Source organism: Antedon mediterranea, chromosome 2, assembly GCF_964355755.1.
Source record: "Antedon mediterranea chromosome 2, ecAntMedi1.1, whole genome shotgun sequence".
NCBI classification, from domain to species: Eukaryota; Metazoa; Echinodermata; class Crinoidea; order Comatulida; family Antedonidae; genus Antedon; species Antedon mediterranea.
The window spans coordinates 30,771,620-30,792,303 of NC_092671.1; the positions used below are offsets into that span (position 1 = coordinate 30,771,620).

Below are 20,684 nucleotides of genomic sequence, written 5' to 3' on the forward strand. Positions count from 1 at the left end.
GGACTGGAATAAAAGAAATAAAACAAAAGAGGCATAATGCTGGTGAAAAGAGTGAGATTAGAAAACAATAAAGATAGCTTGGTATATATAAACAATTTAGAAATATGTTCCTAATGTTAAGTCAAAATATTTCGTGGTTTTAAGTAGTAATTCCAAGTGGTTTTCATGGTCTGCCCTGTCGTGAAAGAACGTCGCAATTGACACATTTTAAAAAAGCTTTTTGGGCAATTTAGGGAATGATACACCTTGTGGTGCATTCGGATTTTCAATTACTTGCAATTATTGTTCATTCCGGATGATAACAAAAACACGTTTGGTTGATTATCTGAAAATTATGCAGTATGCAGTTGAGAGGTTATTTCATGACGGGGCAGAAATGTAGGCTAATAATAATTTGTTTTGCACAATGCATGGTTAATATTAAACATCTTTTTTATGCGAGTCTTCCTTATTACTTTCATTTAAACGAAACACAATTAAGTCACCTATGTGCGCTCACTTTGCTTTTTCACTTTGCAATGTTATCGATAACTTTAAACGAAGGGAGCCAACCGAAGCGCACCCGCATCATTTGGACGCAATCATAATGGGTTTTTGGACCGATGTCTTATTAACGTTCCCTTTTGTAATGAAAATTATGTATAAAGGGTTTTTTTTCGGACCGACATAAAAGTAAGTCGAGATTCATGACATTTTTCGTTCTTTAATTTTTAAATGCCAAGGAGAACTAAATTTAGCAAAAGTATAGTCACGCGAGGGTTTATGAGTGCTATAGGATGCAAGTACAGCACGTTAGTAAATCAGGAAAGGTATGGATGATTTGTATAATGATATTGTTTGTGCTCTATCTAGTGCCTCCAAAATGTGTTTTAAAAATAAGAAAATAAAAAATGGGACCCACATTCCAGGGTGGAATGAAAATGTCGCAGAATGCCATAATGTGGCTAGAGAATCATTCCTTCTATGGGTTAATAATGGAAAGCCTAAATCTGGTTCATTATTTGAGGCGATGCGTTTTAAATGACAAGATCTCAATTTAAAATGAGTTTACGCTAGTGTAAATCAGAAGAAGAACAGCATAGGGCTGATTCTATGGTTAAGTCTTTATTAAACAAGGCCAACAGCCATTAAGTCGCGTGCTACAATGCATAGTGATACCGGACCGACAGACAAACAGACCGACAGACAGACGGACCGACCGACATAGTGAACTATACTGACCGAAATTACTGAACATGTTTACAAATGTTGAAATGTTTAAAAACATTTATATTTTTTTAATTTACACGTGCGTAGCCTGTCACTTTTGACGTGCTCGTATAACGTAATTTCGAGTTGAAAAGTAAGTCAAGAAAACAGAAATCGGGCAAAAAGAGTGCGCAATAACATTTAACGCGCAGTGCGCGCACAAAAATTTGCGCACTCATGGCAATTTTGTAAACGCTTAAAATTTCTTGAAACGTACGTCTCTTATTTCATCGAAAATAAATTTTGAAAATTTTAAGCGCGCGTACGCATGCGTTACATGCACTACGCACGTAATTGTATTGCCATATGATGATTTATGCCCTGAAATTTATGAGTACCAAATTTTATTTAATTGTGATTTATGGTTGTTAAGATATGATTACAAACGTGATTTCGTTAAATCGTGCGTAGACCGCGTACTTTTTTATTGCGCACCGTGAAAACATAACCACATCGATTCCTGGCCATAAGGAATATTCTGTGAAAAATTGACTTAGCTAGATTAAACTGATATCAAGATAAGGTCATAAAGCGATAAAACGCATAGTGATACCGGACCGACAGACAGACCGACAGACAGACCGACAGACAGACCGACCGACCGACATAGTGAACTATAGAGTCGCTTCCACGCGACTAAAAATGATTATGCTGATTTGTGGAAAAGGTTTATAAGTCTAAATCATGTACTCCTGTTCTTACTTCTTCTTTCTTGGAAATTTAAGAAATACTTACAGAATCTTTGGATAATGTTAATGGTGAATATGATAATTATAAGTAACCACTGGGCAGCTCATTTTGAGGAGCTGTTTAATTGTGTTCATAATGATAGTAATAAGGATTATGTTCACAGTATACTTGTTAATTGTAATGATGATTGTGGTTGTGAGGTAAATGTCCAACAGGTAGCGGGCATTATTAAAGATTTATCTAGTGATAAATTGTTCCGATTTTAAAATCTAAATCAGGTGATATTACGAGTAAAAGCAATTAGGCCTATAGCTTTAGCTAGTGTGGTATCTAAGGTACTAGAATTTGTATTAATTAAATTGTCCGGAGATAGCCTTAAGTCATCTGACCATCAGTTTGCGTTTAAATCGGGTCACTCCACAGATACATGTATATTAATCTTAAAACAAGTTGTTGCATTTTATAGTCGGCAAAATAGCCCTGTATATGCTTGCTTTCTTGATGCCTCTAAGGCATATGACAGATTAAATAACTGGACTCTTTTTTTAAAAATTGTTAAACAGAAAGATGCCAACCGCAATTGTAAAATTGTTATCGTGTTGGTACTCACAGCAACAGTTTTGTATTAAATGGGGAAGATCTATCTCCCGATAGTTCTATGTAAGAAACGGAGTGCGACAGGGTGGAATCATGTATCCGTTACTGTATAATGTTTACATTTCCCAAGAACCAGTGGGAATATTAAAAGAAAGCCGATCACGCTTACTAACATCTTTTAAACGGAGTTTTGGACGACGATATCAAATGCCTGTTGCCACTGAATTGGACTGTGACTTTCATATCTTGTTTTTACGTGATATTAGGATTTATTGCTAAAAATCATATACAGTATAACCAAAGTTAAATATAAACTATGAAATTATGAGCCTATGAAACATTTTAATTAACGCTTGAACTTTTTTTAAATTAATGTGATTGTAAATAGGGGCCTACCTGATTTGTATTAAAATGTTTCTATAATTATCAATTATTCCTTATATTCATCTGAATATAAAACAAAAGTCTACTTCCGAATTGGCAGGGTCGGAGTCACTATAATGTAATTAGCTACCCCATTTGGACGGAAAATAATAATAATAATAACGTTCAAATTACTAATATAATGTTCAGATACTTTAGTCTAATACCACCTCAGCCCGACCATGGGGTTGGTTAGAGCATTTTTTAGGAATATGGACATAGCTTAGATTGCTAGCAATTCCACTATTAACTCTTGATAATATCACAGATAAGTTTAAAGTTTTAAAAAAACGCTGATTATAGTTTCAAGCAATAAATAGATAGGACTGGACATGCCCTCTAGAGTAAAACTAGGTAAAACTATAGGAATCCATCCCAAAAACGTATTGGATTTGTTTCCGTTTAAAAAACTTTTCATTTACAATAATTTTTAGTTCATACATTAAATGCCAAGGAAAACTAAATTTAGCAATATTATTTGTTTAGGGGTGCAAATAAAAGTGAAAACTATAGACAAGATGTAAAGTAGTCTAATGTACCGTTTCTTCGATAATCTTAATTTTACCTATACCTATACTTTTATTCAGACATTCCGGATTTTTAATCCTCTCAAAAATAATGTTAGCTAAAAGTAAGAGTGCATTGCCTGGTCTATATTCCTGAAAAAAGTTTTGTCGTCTCTCGATTTTATGATGCTGTGTCCGATTCTATAAATACGTTTTATATTAACACTGGCAGCATTTATCTATATTAACGAACACATGCCTTTTTACTTTCCGTACTTTTGAACCTTCTGAACATAGTCTGGTTATACTGAGATTGTTTATCTAATTGAATTCGTATCATATATTACGTAATATTAGGATATATTGCTAAAAATCAAGAAGTAAATAATTGTTCGGGTTGAGTGCTATAGGATAGAATTACAGTTATGAAAAATGTAACGAACAATACACTTTAGAAGTTGTTTGAATCCCATCTAGTCTACACACTTTAAACTATTTTAATTTGATCGTAAATACCTATATTCGTGTCATTGATATTACACGATTGCGACATGAATTTTCATCAAAGTATCATACATTAAAAGTGATGCTGGTGATTGTAAATGAAAGCTCTTTTAAATGGCAACCATATACCATACGTTTCTTATAGACCTAATCCGTTAGAAAATTAAAATACTTTTAAAACTTTTAATTTGCATCTCCTATTTAGGCATCAAAACTTATTGTGTGTTGTCCCTTAGATGGAAACCAGGCAATCTAGCACCAAAATAATTTCGTAATTATATACTGTAGGCCTAGTGTATATATTAATAAAAATCACTCGAATAATTACAATACAAGTTATTGCCTATTCCCTATCGAAGTTCAAAGTTCTTCTGTATGACTAAGATACAGTCACTAAAGGCAATATTGTATGTATGTTAACTATTAAATACAAGCCCGTACTTCATCATTCAACATAATTAATAATTTCGCCATGCAAACTTCGAAGTGTTTTTTTGTATACTTTACTAAGTACTTTCCATGTATTTTAAATAGTCAATTAAGCTAAGAATATAGAGCACCGTGTTTTTTATAGGTTCAGCTTTTAAATGTGTCTCGTTGTGTGCTTTGCATCTGTTTAAAAAAAAATCGTCACATTTGTCTTAGCTTTCGGAGTCAAAAATCTCGAATGACTTTTATGTCGGTCGAACAAATTTATTATGATGAACTCGTATGTTGATTCTCTCTCTCGGACAACATCTTTATAAAACTGGCTAATCGTATCTCAGCGGTATCAGGTCGGCTGTCTTCGTTTTGCTTCTAGATATCGCATTAAGCTATTAGTAGGCCTACCTGATATAACCGAGCTATCAAAAAGCGAACTTCAATCACAGAGGTGACTTATTTGTCCCAAATTTAGTTGAGAATGTTTTAAGGCCTAAACGAATTATTATTACAAAATTTAGTGGGCCTATATTATAAAGTGATTAGTTTAATGAAATTAATAACAAAGACTCGAATTAAAAAGTACAGTATAATTAATCATGCACGTTTAAAACAAATTATTATATTAGCCTATATTTTAATGCCAACACTTTTCCAATACGTGCTTAAATTGGCTTTGCTTGTTGCTTCATAGAAAATCATAACCAATTAATTGTCTAACCAAAAATGTCATTTATCTCATACACTGTAATATTTGTAGTGAGTGGTAGAAACCAAAACACTCTCCGTATGAGAATGACACAGAGATCAGCTATAAAAAACATTAAAGTTTTTCTGTAACCGAAATGTTATTTCAACCTACTTGCAGAAATCGCACAGGACTTTTAATGTAGTCCTGTTGCTTTCAAAAGTCATGTCGCAATCGTTTAATATCTTATATCAATGACACGAACATATTAGGTTGTCAAATGGAGCGACAAAACTCGCAAAGACAAAAAAACACTTGGAATTACTACTTAAAGCCACAAAACTGTTTGATCTTAACATTAACATACTCCCAGATCAGTAAAATTATTCCATCGACTACCTAAGTTTAAGGTTCAATATTAACCACCATTTGAGTTGCTTTTTTTTAGATACAATCCTAATTGTTTATATCTACCAAGCTATCTTCATTGTTTTTAGCTTGTGCCTTGATCCTTTGTTTTTATTTCTTTATTCCAGTCCACTCAGGCAGTGCTTGTTTGCTTCATATTCTCAATTTTGTTCTTTCACTTATAAAGGGCTAGTGGATTTATATTTAAATGTTTTTTAATTTTCTGTTTTTTAACTCACATAATGTCTAAAAGATCGCAATAATAATGAAGCTTTTGAAATGGATGTAAAATATTCATATTCTCAATTTTGTAAAAGCACTTCCACTGATATAGTATATTATCCTATTAATTAAATATGACAAGTTGTACAGGTAGTTTCAGTTTTTATTTTCTATTGTTTTTGTATATATTTTTTTTAAAGTAATTGTGTTGCTTAAATCATGGAGGTATAAACATATTTTGATATGCTTAAATGTTGTATGTGTGCCACTGTTAAATATGTGTTGCTCCAAATAAATATTATTATATTATTATTACAAGGTACAGTATTCATTTCTGAAAATTATATACATAAAAGATGATTTGATCATACAGGAAATTGTTTGAAGATAGAATTTAAAGTTTAGATTTAACTTGTTTTAAAGATTTAATGTGGCTATACTTTGATATATTATAAACGAATTTAACAAAACTCTTTGAAATTTATAATTCTATTGAGCCTATATGCGTGGTACGGTCACTGTTACTCTTTATTCATTGATTTAAAATTCAGGTTAGACTTTTAATTAGAAAGAAATAAACACACCAGGGTTAAAAGGGTTAAATGATCCATAATTAAGCGATATATCTACACTGTGCGACACAAAATGCTTTCATAAAATTACACATTTATACCTTTGCTTAATAATAATATTTTATAATAATTCATTTTAACGGCACTACGCCTACATGATGATCATGGGTAGCTAATGGCATGGGGCTCCGACCCTGTATGCCACTTTTGGAAGTGTTTATATTGATGTTGCAAACAATTTCATTATCAAAATTTATATGTAGAAGACAAAACTGATTAATTAGTGTGCATGATGCATATAAGAAGTAATTACTGAAAACTATCATTGTAGTACATTTTTTATAGTATTAGTAGTACTTTATAGTATAAAGGGTGTATAAAGTTGTGCCTTTTTCAAGCATGATTTGAGTGATAGTTGTTTTTGGGGTTGGCAATTATTGCGACAAAATTGTAATGTCCTTGACGTTATTAATGCCTAATTTCCGTGACAGAGATAAACCCTTATATCAATAACATATCATTGGGATTTTTTTTTATCTAATGTGATATAAAGGGATAATCGCAGAAACAGCACAGAACTCCGAATTCCTAAAAATGCTCTAAACATTAGTCCCAATCATAGTCGAGCTGACGTGGGTTTGGACTTCCAAATATACACAACCTTAAATTACCACTAAATTTCAAAAACGTTGCGCCGGTTCTGAATATTATATCTAATCTGAATGATATAGGCCTAAATGAATAATACTGATACTTGCAGAAACCGCAAAGAACGTTCAATGTATTGCATTCAAAAGACATGTCACATTCGTGTAATATCTTATATCAATGACACGAACATATTAGGTTGTCAAAAGACAAATGTCTAAAAGATCGCAATAATAATGAAGCTTTTGAAATGGATGTAAAATATTCATATTCTCAATTTTGTAAAAGCACTTCCACTGATATAGTATATTATCCTATTAATTAAATATGACAAGTTGTACAGGTAGTTTCAGTTTTTATTTTCTATTGTTTTTGTATATATTTTTTTTAAAGTAATTGTGTTGCTTAAATCATGGAGGTATAAACATATTTTGATATGCTTAAATGTTGTATGTGTGCCACTGTTAAATATGTGTTGCTCCAAATAAATATTATTATATTATTATTACAAGGTACAGTATTCATTTCTGAAAATTATATACATAAAAGATGATTTGATCATACAGGAAATTGTTTGAAGATAGAATTTAAAGTTTAGATTTAACTTGTTTTAAAGATTTAATGTGGCTATACTTTGATATATTATAAACGAATTTAACAAAACTCTTTGAAATTTATAATTCTATTGAGCCTATATGCGTGGTACGGTCACTGTTACTCTTTATTCATTGATTTAAAATTCAGGTTAGACTTTTAATTAGAAAGAAATAAACACACCAGGGTTAAAAGGGTTAAATGATCCATAATTAAGCGATATATCTACACTGTGAGACACAAAATGCTTTCATAAAATTACACATTTATACCTTTGCTTAATAATAATATTTTATAATAATTCATTTTAACGGCACTACGCCTACATGATGATCATGGGTAGCTAATGGCATGGGGCTCCGACCCTGTATGCCACTTTTGGAAGTGTTTATATTGATGTTGCAAACAATTTCATTATCAAAATTTATATGTAGAAGACAAAACTGATTAATTAGTGTGCATGATGCATATAAGAAGTAATTACTGAAAACTATCATTGTAGTACATTTTTTATAGTATTAGTAGTACTTTATAGTATAAAGGGTGTATAAAGTTGTGCCTTTTTCAAGCATGATTTGAGTGATAGTTGTTTTTGGGGTTGGCAATTATTGCGACAAAATTGTAATGTCCTTGACGTTATTAATGCCTAATTTCCGTGACAGAGATAAACCCTTATATCAATAACATATCATTGGGATTTTTTTTTATCTAATGTGATATAAAGGGATAATCGCAGAAACAGCACAGAACTCCGAATTCCTAAAAATGCTCTAAACATTAGTCCCAATCATAGTCGAGCTGACGTGGGTTTGGACTTCCAAATATACACAACCTTAAATTACCACTAAATTTCAAAAACGTTGCGCCGGTTCTGAATATTATATCTAATCTGAATGATATAGGCCTAAATGAATAATACTGATACTTGCAGAAACCGCAAAGAACGTTCAATGTATTGCATTCAAAAGACATGTCACATTCGTGTAATATCTTATATCAATGACACGAACATATTAGGTTGTCAAAAGACAAATGTCTAAAAGATCGCAATAATAATGAAGCTTTTGAAATGGATGTAAAATATTCATATTCTCAATTTTGTAAAAGCACTTCCACTGATATAGTATATTATCCTATTAATTAAATATGACAAGTTGTACAGGTAGTTTCAGTTTTTATTTTCTATTGTTTTTGTATATATTTTTTTTAAAGTAATTGTGTTGCTTAAATCATGGAGGTATAAACATATTTTGATATGCTTAAATGTTGTATGTGTGCCACTGTTAAATATGTGTTGCTCCAAATAAATATTATTATATTATTATTACAAGGTACAGTATTCATTTCTGAAAATTATATACATAAAAGATGATTTGATCATACAGGAAATTGTTTGAAGATAGAATTTAAAGTTTAGATTTAACTTGTTTTAAAGATTTAATGTGGCTATACTTTGATATATTATAAACGAATTTAACAAAACTCTTTGAAATTTATAATTCTATTGAGCCTATATGCGTGGTACGGTCACTGTTACTCTTTATTCATTGATTTAAAATTCAGGTTAGACTTTTAATTAGAAAGAAATAAACACACCAGGGTTAAAAGGGTTAAATGATCCATAATTAAGCGATATATCTACACTGTGAGACACAAAATGCTTTCATAAAATTACACATTTATACCTTTGCTTAATAATAATATTTTATAATAATTCATTTTAACGGCACTACGCCTACATGATGATCATGGGTAGCTAATGGCATGGGGCTCCGACCCTGTATGCCACTTTTGGAAGTGTTTATATTGATGTTGCAAACAATTTCATTATCAAAATTTATATGTAGAAGACAAAACTGATTAATTAGTGTGCATGATGCATATAAGAAGTAATTACTGAAAACTATCATTGTAGTACATTTTTTATAGTATTAGTAGTACTTTATAGTATAAAGGGTGTATAAAGTTGTGCCTTTTTCAAGCATGATTTGAGTGATAGTTGTTTTTGGGGTTGGCAATTATTGCGACAAAATTGTAATGTCCTTGACGTTATTAATGCCTAATTTCCGTGACAGAGATAAACCCTTATATCAATAACATATCATTGGGATTTTTTTTTATCTAATGTGATATAAAGGGATAATCGCAGAAACAGCACAGAACTCCGAATTCCTAAAAATGCTCTAAACATTAGTCCCAATCATAGTCGAGCTGACGTGGGTTTGGACTTCCAAATATACACAACCTTAAATTACCACTAAATTTCAAAAACGTTGCGCCGGTTCTGAATATTATATCTAATCTGAATGATATAGGCCTAAATGAATAATACTGATACTTGCAGAAACCGCAAAGAACGTTCAATGTATTGCATTCAAAAGACATGTCACATTCGTGTAATATCTTATATCAATGACACGAACATATTAGGTTGTCAAAAGACAAAAAAAACTTGGAATTACTACTTAAAGCCACAAAACTGTTTGATCTTAACATTAACATACTCCCAGATCATTAAAATTATTCCATCGACTACCTAAGTTTAAGGTTCAATATTAACCACCATTTGAGTTGCTTTTTTTTAGATGCAATCCTAATTGTTTATATCTACCAAGCTATCTTCATTGTTTTCAGCTTGTGCCTTGATCCTTTGTTTTTATTTCTTTATTCCAGTCCACTCAGGCAGTGCTTGTTTGCTTCATATTCTCAATTTTGTTCTTTCACTTATAAAGGGCTAGTGGATTTATATTTAAATGTTTTTTTAATTTTCTGTTTTTTAACTCACATAATGTCTAAAAGATCGCAATAATAATGAAGCTTTTGAAATGGATGTAAAATATTCATATTCTCAATTTTGTAAAAGCACTTCCACTGATATAGTATATTATCCTATTAATTAAATATGACAAGTTGTACAGGTAGTTTCAGTTTTTATTTTCTATTGTTTCTGTATATTTTTTTTTAAAGTAATTGTGTTGCTTAAATCATGGAGGTATAAACATATTTTGATATGCTTAAATGTTGTATGTGTGCCACTGTTAAATATGTGTTGCTCCAAATAAATATTATTATATTATTATTACAAGGTACAGTATTCATTTCTGAAAATTATATACATAAAAGATGATTTGATCATACAGGAAATTGTTTGAAGATAGAATTTAACGTTTAGATTTAACTTGTTTTAAAGATTTAATGTGGCTATACTTTGATATATTATAAACGAATTTAACAAAACTCTTTGAAATTTATAATTCTATTGAGCCTATATGCGTGGTACGGTCACTGTTACTCTTTATTCATTGATTTAAAATTTAGGTTAGACTTTTAATTAGAAAGAAATAAACACACCAGGGTTAAAAGGGTTAAATGATCCATAATTAAGCGATATATCTACACTGTGAGACACAAAATGCTTTCATAAAATTACACATTTATACCTTTGCTTAATAATAATATTTTATAATAATTCATTTTAACGGCACTACGCCTACATGATGATCATGGGTAGCTAATGGCATGGGGCTCCGACCCTGTATGCCACTTTTGGAAGTGTTTATATTGATGTTGCAAACAATTTCATTATCAAAATTTATATGTAGAAGACAAAACTGATTAATTAGTGTGCATGATGCATATAAGAAGTAATTACTGAAAACTATCATTGTAGTACATTTTTTATAGTATTAGTAGTACTTTATAGTATAAAGGGTGTATAAAGTTGTGCCTTTTTCAAGCATGATTTGAGTGATAGTTGTTTTTGGGGTTGGCAATTATTGCGACAAAATTGTAATGTCCTTGACGTTATTAATGCTTAATTTCCGTGACAGAGATAAACCCTTATATCAATAACATATCATTGGGGTTTTTTTTTATCTAATGTGATATAAAGGGATAATCGCAGAAACAGCACAGAACTCCGAATTCCTAAAAATGCTCTAAACATTAGTCCCAATCATAGTCGAGCTGACGTGGGTTTGGACTTCCAAATATACACAACCTTAAATTACCACTAAATTTCAAAAACGTTGCGCCGGTTCTGAATATTATATCTAATCTGAATGATATAGGCCTAAATGAATAATACTGATACTTGCAGAAACCGCAAAGAACGTTCAATGTATTGCATTCAAAAGACATGTCACATTCGTGTAATATCTTATATCAATGACACGAACATATTAGGTTGTCAAAAGACAAAAAAAACTTGGAATTACTACTTAAAGCCACAAAACTGTTTGATCTTAACATTAACATACTCCCAGATCAGTAAAATTATTCCATCGACTACCTAAGTTTAAGGTTCAATATTAACCACCATTTGAGTTGCTTTTTTTTAGATGCAATCCTAATTGTTTATATCTACCAAGCTATCTTCATTGTTTTCAGCTTGTGCCTTGATCCTTTGTTTTTATTTCTTTATTCCAGTCCACTCAGGCAGTGCTTGTTTGCTTCATATTCTCAATTTTGTTCTTTCACTTATAAAGGGCTAGTGGATTTATATTTAAATGTTTTTTTAATTTTCTGTTTTTTAACTCACATAATGTCTAAAAGATCGCAATAATAATGAAGCTTTTGAAATGGATGTAAAATATTCATATTCTCAATTTTGTAAAAGCACTTCCACTGATATAGTATATTATCCTATTAATTAAATATGACAAGTTGTACAGGTAGTTTCAGTTTTTATTTTCTATTGTTTTTGTATATTTTTTTTAAAAAGTAATTGTGTTGCTTAAATCATGGAGGTATAAACATATTTTGATATGCTTAAATGTTGTATGTGTGCCACTGTTAAATATGTGTTGCTCCAAATAAATATTATTATATTATTATTACAAGGTACAGTATTCATTTCTGAAAATTATATACATAAAAGATGATTTGATCATACAGGAAATTGTTTGAAGATAGAATTTAAAGTTTAGATTTAACTTGTTTTAAAGATTTAATGTGGCTATACTTTGATATATTATAAACGAATTTAACAAAACTCTTTGAAATTTATAATTCTATTGAGTCTATATGCGTGGTACGGTCACTGTTACTCTTTATTCATTGATTTAAAATTCAGGTTAGACTTTTAATTAGAAAGAAATAAACACACCAGGGTTAAAAGGGTTAAATGATCCATAATTAAGCGATATATCTACACTGTGAGACACAAAATGCTTTCATAAAATTACACATTTATACCTTTGCTTAATAATAATATTTTATAATAATTCATTTTAACGGCACTACGCCTACATGATGATCATGGGTAGCTAATGGCATGGGGCTCCGACCCTGTATGCCACTTTTGGAAGTGTTTATATTGATGTTGCAAACAATTTCATTATCAAAATTTATATGTAGAAGACAAAACTGATTAATTAGTGTGCATGATGCATATAAGAAGTAATTACTGAAAACTATCATTGTAGTACATTTTTTATAGTATTAGTAGTACTTTATAGTATAAAGGGTGTATAAAGTTGTGCCTTTTTCAAGCATGATTTGAGTGATAGTTGTTTTTGGGGTTGGCAATTATTGCGACAAAATTGTAATGTCCTTGACGTTATTAATGCCTAATTTCCGTGACAGAGATAAACCCTTATATCAATAACATATCATTGGGGTTTTTTTTTTATCTAATGTGATATAAAGGGATAATCGCAGAAACAGCACAGAACTCCGAATTCCTAAAAATGCTCTAAACATTAGTCCCAATCATAGTCGAGCTGACGTGGGTTTGGACTTCCAAATATACACAACCTTAAATTACCACTAAATTTCAAAAACGTTGCGCCGGTTCTGAATATTATATCTAATCTGAATGATATAGGCCTAAATGAATAATACTGATACTTGCAGAAACCGCAAAGAACGTTCAATGTATTGCATTCAAAAGACATGTCACATTCGTGTAATATCTTATATCAATGACACGAACATATTAGGTTGTCAAAAGACAAAAAAAACTTGGAATTACTACTTAAAGCCACAAAACTGTTTGATCTTAACATTAACATACTCCCAGATCAGTAAAATTATTCCATCGACTACCTAAGTTTAAGGTTCAATATTAACCACCATTTGAGTTGCTTTTTTTTAGATGCAATCCTAATTGTTTATATCTACCAAGCTATCTTCATTGTTTTCAGCTTGTGCCTTGATCCTTTGTTTTTATTTCTTTATTCCAGTCCACTAAGGCAGTGCTTGTTTGCTTCATATTCTCAATTTTGTTCTTTCACTTATAAAGGGCTAGTGGATTTATATTTAAATGTTTTTTTAATTTTCTGTTTTTTAACTCACATAATGTCTAAAAGATCGCAATAATAATGAAGCTTTTGAAATGGATGTAAAATATTCATATTCTCAATTTTGTAAAAGCACTTTCACTGATATAGGGCTAGTGTTGCCCATATATTATCCTAATTAAATACGATTTAATGTGGCTTTACTTTTATATATTATAATAATATTTTATAATTATTCATTTTAACGGCACTTTGATAAAACAATGTTATATATCATACTATTGCACCTTTATTCATGGGGTGACCTACTATAACCTTACACTATTATGGAAGAAAAGAAAAAAAAAAAACAAATAAGAATTGTGAAAGTTAACCCAATGTATCACGGGTGTGACTTGGGTACACAATTGAAAAATTCATTATATAATAATATCATGTGCATGCAAAAACAAAATTGTATTATTAAATGTGCATATCATTTATTTGTCCAATATAATTTTATATATTAGTTTAATTTATTTTTCTAACGCCTAGTTTGACAGGCCAACTTTGAAATTGAAATAATCTTTTCGTTCGACACAATATTTCAGAGATACGTGAACATTTGATGATGGTCTATCCGATATGACTTTGTTTTTTTGTACATAAAAAGTGGACAATTTTGGTTTAGATCAATGAATGCTTAAAATTGTTTTTATTTTGTGCTATATTTTTCAAGTTGATATCTGGAATACTATCAACGCTTTTATCTTATAATACACGATATATTCATATTTTTTTACAAGAAAATAAAGTATTGATCACTAGCTTGTTTTTATGTATTTAATAACTATTCTAAGTTCATTTTAAATAGGCGTATGTTTATATTTTAATGATTCATGGTAAACAATTATAAACAGCTTCAATATTACACAGTAGGTTATTCAAAAGAGACGCACAATTTATACGGACGTGTTTTTAACGACAAAATTGACCAATCAAAATGGAAATAGTCAAAATACAATAATTTTATGTTCATTGGCTACCCCACCAACAACCTAAACTTCAAATAATAAAACATCTCTGTAATACTGTATTTAAAAAAAAGCATATTTGCAACCGAAATTTCTTATTTTATAAATATAATATAAATTTACAATTATACAAAACAATATACAACTGCTTATAAAAAAGGAATTTAATTAAAGAATTTTAATTTAGTTAAAATATCAGGATTTCTTACTTCAATTTGATGTTTCCTTTAGAGGCACTAAACTTTTGAATATATGATTTATTTATTTTTTGTTATTATGTTATGTGCAAATAAAGTATTTACATAGTTGATATATATATATATATATATTATGCAGTGTAGCATAGGTGAAATTACGGGAGCCCAATATGAATTAGTTTGAAATGGTAAAAATTATTTTACTACAGTATAAGTAGATTAAAATATATAAGTTAATCTATGAAAATGATTATATATTACTGGCAGATTTTATCGATCTCTATCGTGCAAATAATACTCGTTATCGATATGAAATACGATTTGCACTTGAGTTTTTCTTCCTGCTGATCTGTAGCTTTAGTATAAACAATGTGAACAATGCCCAAACAGGGAGTTGACTAATAACTCCCTGGCCCAAATAAAAGATCGTAACAGTGTGAAAGTGCGTCACTCGTCGCCCAACATTGTTTGTGATCACTTCGTTATCGCATTTGATAAAAATGGACTGGAGGTTTTGTGTAGAGGAAGACAACATTGCTTATCTAATAATTAATAACACTAGGGCAATAAAGCATTCTGATGGTGAACAGTTAGGCAAGGTTATAAAATTTACCAAAACAACTAAAGGCAAAAACTGGCTTAAGGTAAGATTGTTGTGTTCTTCTAAATAATATAATTTTATTTTAATGTTTTTAGGGAACCATTCTTCACCAGTCTTATTACTTTATAAAGATGTTTTATTTTCCATTTTGCAGTTTTAAAAAGTGTTTCAAGCCACGCAATTATTAGTTTTATTAGTATTTTCCCAGGGGCACAATCTTCAGCTGTTTAATAGGCCTATTATATTTGGATTTTATAGGCTTTCTGATTATAATATATATTATGATTTATTCGATTATTTATTTCATCTAATTAATTGGAATGTTGTTTCAGGCCTAAAACTAAATTGTAATATATCTTTACTATAGGACCATTGATACTAATTTTGTTGACCATTTTTTTAACATTAAAGTTTTATATATGATTTAAAAAATGCATTTTCATCAAGAGCACCAACACTGAATATTAGGGTGTAGTGTGTACACTTAACAACTATATAAATTTCTATGTTTAGTAGTACGCTTGCTGCAACCAAAGTATTGTGGAGCAAATTCAAACCGGACGAAAATTGCCCATTTTGCAAATGCAAGACAATTGACGACCTTACCAAAACATTGCAAACATTACGAAAGCGAAAAGCTCAAGATGCTGAAAACGTAACTACAAAGAGAACAAGAATTAACATAAAGACAATTGACGAAACAATCAAAGAAAAGATCATTGGTTAGTATATGAAACATTTGTTATTGAAGTTACATACTGTACCATGCCCCATGGACAAGCATAATTATTATCTGCTTTTGTTTTACTGTAGTTTACAATTAAACAAACGTTACTGTTTTATATTTTTTCAAATGTTTTGTTGAATATGTCACATAATAGCTATTCACTTTGATCTTGGATAACAAAAACTGTAATTTTAAACATAACTCACAATAACTATAGGCCTAACCATGATTAGATTTAATGTATCTACAATTCGTTACGTTAAATTAGTATAATCTGGCTAGATAAGTAATTATACGTACTAGGCCTATTAAAATATAAAGCGGATGAACACATTTTTCGAAGATGAACGAACTAAAGATATTTTGAACACAGGTTTTAACTTCTTATAGTTACTCTATTTTCTATTTGTTTTATTGTTATTTAAGTTTCAAACAGTTATTATAAAACGCATAAATAGATTCCGGTCATTCGATTGGACAATTTTCTTTCACATGACTACTACTAGCCTTGCAAACCCAGACCTAGCCCGGATGCTAACATACACTAGGCCTAACCTTCCTAGATATTGTGCAAAATACCTATATAAATTCAAAATTAACTAAAATATAAAAAATAACATGTGCAGGGTGATCTCCATGCACTCAAGCAGGCAGGGGGTGATGATGTCCTGACACTACCTAGGCCTAGACTAAACGGCCTATACTGTATGGCAACGTTAAATTTTTAGGATATATATTGTTAATAAAATAAAACTAATATTAAAATATAATTTCAATCATTTTTTGTAATTCATATAATTTAATAATGTATCCTTTTTCTGAAAATGTCCAACTTTGTATGTAAAACAATTTTTAAAAATGTTTTTTACTGATGTCGCAACTTGCAATTACTGTGGAATTCCCCATTTTAGTGAAAAATAAAATTGGTTTATTAAATATGAAAATCCTATCATAATAATAATACAATGACATATTTATATTAAGTTGTTTCATTATTCAATAATATTCAAACTGTTTTTAGAGATTATATATATTATTTTATAATTCTACCCATTCTAACTGACCCCCCGAAGCCTGACACATGCAATTTTTGCATAACACAGTAACATTGAGACTGCACTGGTTTTGTTACTGGTTTTGTTACTGTTGTTATTCTTATTATATTATTTTTTCTATGCTTTTTTTTTGTAGAAATGTGAAAAAGAAATGCTGATTTCTGATGTCATCGTAGTTGTTTGCAATGACGAGGACCTGCTATACAATATGACTATTTTAAAAGACAACGATAGAGTCATGCAAGTACAGTATTGGTACTGCGAAGAACAAGGTATACCCAGTTTGTTATTGTATTTACAAATATAGTTCAGTCATTTTTATTCAATTATAAATATAGGTCAATCATTGATTGGCAGTCTACTAAAAAATTCACCAATTTGCAATACTAACTGCTTTTTGGTATGAGGTGGATGGTGGGGTAATGGGGTTATTTCTTCTTGTGTCTAATAAAAGAAAAAAAAAAGAAATGTACCATTGATATTATTATTATTATATTCAAATATACAGGAAAGTTAATGTAAGTATGTAGGCCTACAGTTTAATGATGATTCATATTTTTTTTAGACACCATTCGCACGTTATTAGTAAGCCCTCAACACGAACGCATGATGAATGGAATTGGTGGCGTCATTAAGGCTAAGTCACTAGAACTGCTAATTAAGCAACTAGTGACAAGGCATAGCAGAGAAGGTCACTTAGTTGTAAATTGCCTAGGATGGAATGGTAAATAATACATTTATACCATAACTCATAATAATCATTCATTGATGTTAACCAAAAACATATCGCGTGACAATTGGGCATGTCGCTAAAATCCAATCAAATGGGAAAAATTCTTGTTCTTTGAGTCATTACTATTGTCGTTTGTACAAACGACATTAATGAACTAACAAACTAATTTAATATTCAATTGAAATCTATTTTATTGTTATTATAATTACAGTGTTCAAGGAAATAATTTTGCAACGGCGCAATTGTATAACCTTGCTCGAGAATGATGGAGAATCTGAATTAAGATCCAGATTAGTTCGTTTCAAAGAAGAAATTGAAAACAGCATTCAGCTTGAAAATGGAGCCCAATCAGATGGTAAGTTTAAGTTAAATTAACTTTATTGTTTATCTATTGTCATGGATGCTAATACGAAGAACAATATACAAGCGATATTGTATACATTCAAGTCGCAATACAATGCTGATGATTTGATGTTTGTAGTGCAATATACTGCTACTTTTTGTTCAGGAATTTTAAAACGGCATATTAAGCTGTATTCTCATAACTTGGACGGCATACTATGCTATCTGTATTGTAAACTTGTATAAACACAGCCCATGCATTTAATTTTTAATCAATATTCAAAATACCCATAATCAATTTCTGACCCAATTTGAAACATATAGTAATACAAATTTAAAAAAAAACAAGATTCTCTATTTTAAAATTTTGTTTACACAGAGCTTCTAAAAAAATGATACAACTATTTAGAGGTCTATTAAATAATAGGGCCTTGGTTTATTCATCATTTCAGATGAGGACGACAGTACAGATGAGGAGGTTGAAGATAATGCGGAGATGGCAAATGAGGAGGACGACTACACATTTCCGGGGTGAAAATAGCATTCATGATACTGGACACATGCCTTGCAGTCACATTTTATATAACTTTTCAAATTAATTTATTAAATTTATTCTGTGCCTTGTGATGTTTATATATATACTGTATATACAATTGAGAGACTAGTACTGTTCCGCCGTACTACGACAGTGGTCTAATGGTCATCTGCATATCAAGCAGAATGTTCCGGGTTCGGATCTTGGATTGGGCATTCTCACTGATTTCCTCATCTTTATCGTTTAAAATTAAATAATTAAATTTCACTGGGCGGTTTAGAATTATTCTGTGCCTGTGAAATGTATATATCTTTTAAATATTTTCTACTACAATCACGTATAAATAGTTAGTAATGCATACAATACTTATTTTACTAGAAGCCGAGTTTAATTCTTTCTAAATTAATAACCAGTGTTAGTGAATAAATAGTTAAAATTTATCAGTTCTTTAATTCTTTGATGTAAGGCTGAGAAAAAACATGAGTGTATTCATGTTTTGTCATTAATAAAAAGCTTGTATAGCACACTAAAACTTTGTCTACTAATTATTTTTACAGAGAAATTCTTGTATTTCTGAAGTCATAAATTTTATGACCTAATGGCAGCTTCACAATCATGTCATAAATATTATGACTTATGTAAAAATAGTCAATACCTTGAAGCCCGGAAATCACAGCCTCATGTACTATAACCAGCGTATTCCGAGACATAACATGTAGTTTTAAATTGTCATAAATTTTATGACCTAATGACTGCTAAATTAATGTCATAAATATTATGACTTATGTGAAAATAGTCAATACTGTACCAGGAAGCCCCGAAATTAGTGCTTCCTGTACTATACACTATAACTAGCGTATTCCGAGACTTAACATGTACCTTTAAATTGTCATAAATGTTATGACCTAATGACTGCTAAATTAATGTCATAAATATTATGACTTATGTGAAAATAGTCAATAGGCAGCTACCATGTCGATCGAATAATACACGCTGTTATCTGCTGTATATAGCCCATAACTTTATAACTTTTTTGTTGAATCTAATATATTATTACCGAGTATAAGGTGGTTAGGAGCTAATAATACTAAGCTTTAGAGCTGAGTGGAAATGGGCCGCTACTACTAGTAATTACACCAAAGTGTTTTGTGTATGATAATCGAAGTGCAGCTAGCTCTGCCAACAAATGCATGGATTAATACATTCATTTATAAAAATAGTTTTTAACACTCAGCTAGCTTTTATCTCATTATCATAAATGAAAACAAAAAAGAATTGCCTTTTTCAACTACAAATAAAAACATATCATCCAAACTAATACACAGAAAAAAGAAACAATTATTCAATCAATATTATAGTTTATCGTTAAAGTAAGTTGATATATTTATGTTTCATTATACATTGTATTAAACTAGTTAATGTCGATGTATACATTTATATAAAACAAGGTTTTGTTTATTAATTTCTCAGCGTTACTAAAATCAAAATATAAAACAAAACAAATTATACGGCAAGTTTATGCAAATAAAAATAATTATAAGAGGAAATGTTTGTTATCGCTAAATTGTAGTATTTTGATAATATTGAAATCGATAAAAATCAAAATATGCATATTTTACGATTTTGTATACATTTTAGCTATGAATGGCCAAAATTAAAGTAAAGGTCGATTTTGTTGAATCTACACAGACGTATAATGTTTGTACTGAAAATAAA

General features: G+C 30.2%; 1 protein-coding gene across 1 annotated transcript; it reads left to right on the top strand.

The window, feature by feature from the left end:
• Positions 1 to 17,875: 17,875 nt before the first annotated feature.
• On the top strand, positions 17,876 to 19,338 carry LOC140039833 (uncharacterized). Its single transcript, XM_072085417.1, has 3 exons — positions 17,876 to 18,082; positions 18,303 to 18,446; positions 18,886 to 19,338. The coding sequence occupies exons 1-3, from the start codon at positions 17,965 to 17,967 to the stop codon at positions 18,966 to 18,968; spliced, it is 345 nt and encodes a 114-aa protein (XP_071941518.1). The 5' UTR covers positions 17,876 to 17,964; the 3' UTR covers positions 18,969 to 19,338.
• The last annotated feature ends 1,346 nt before the right edge of the window (positions 19,339 to 20,684 follow it).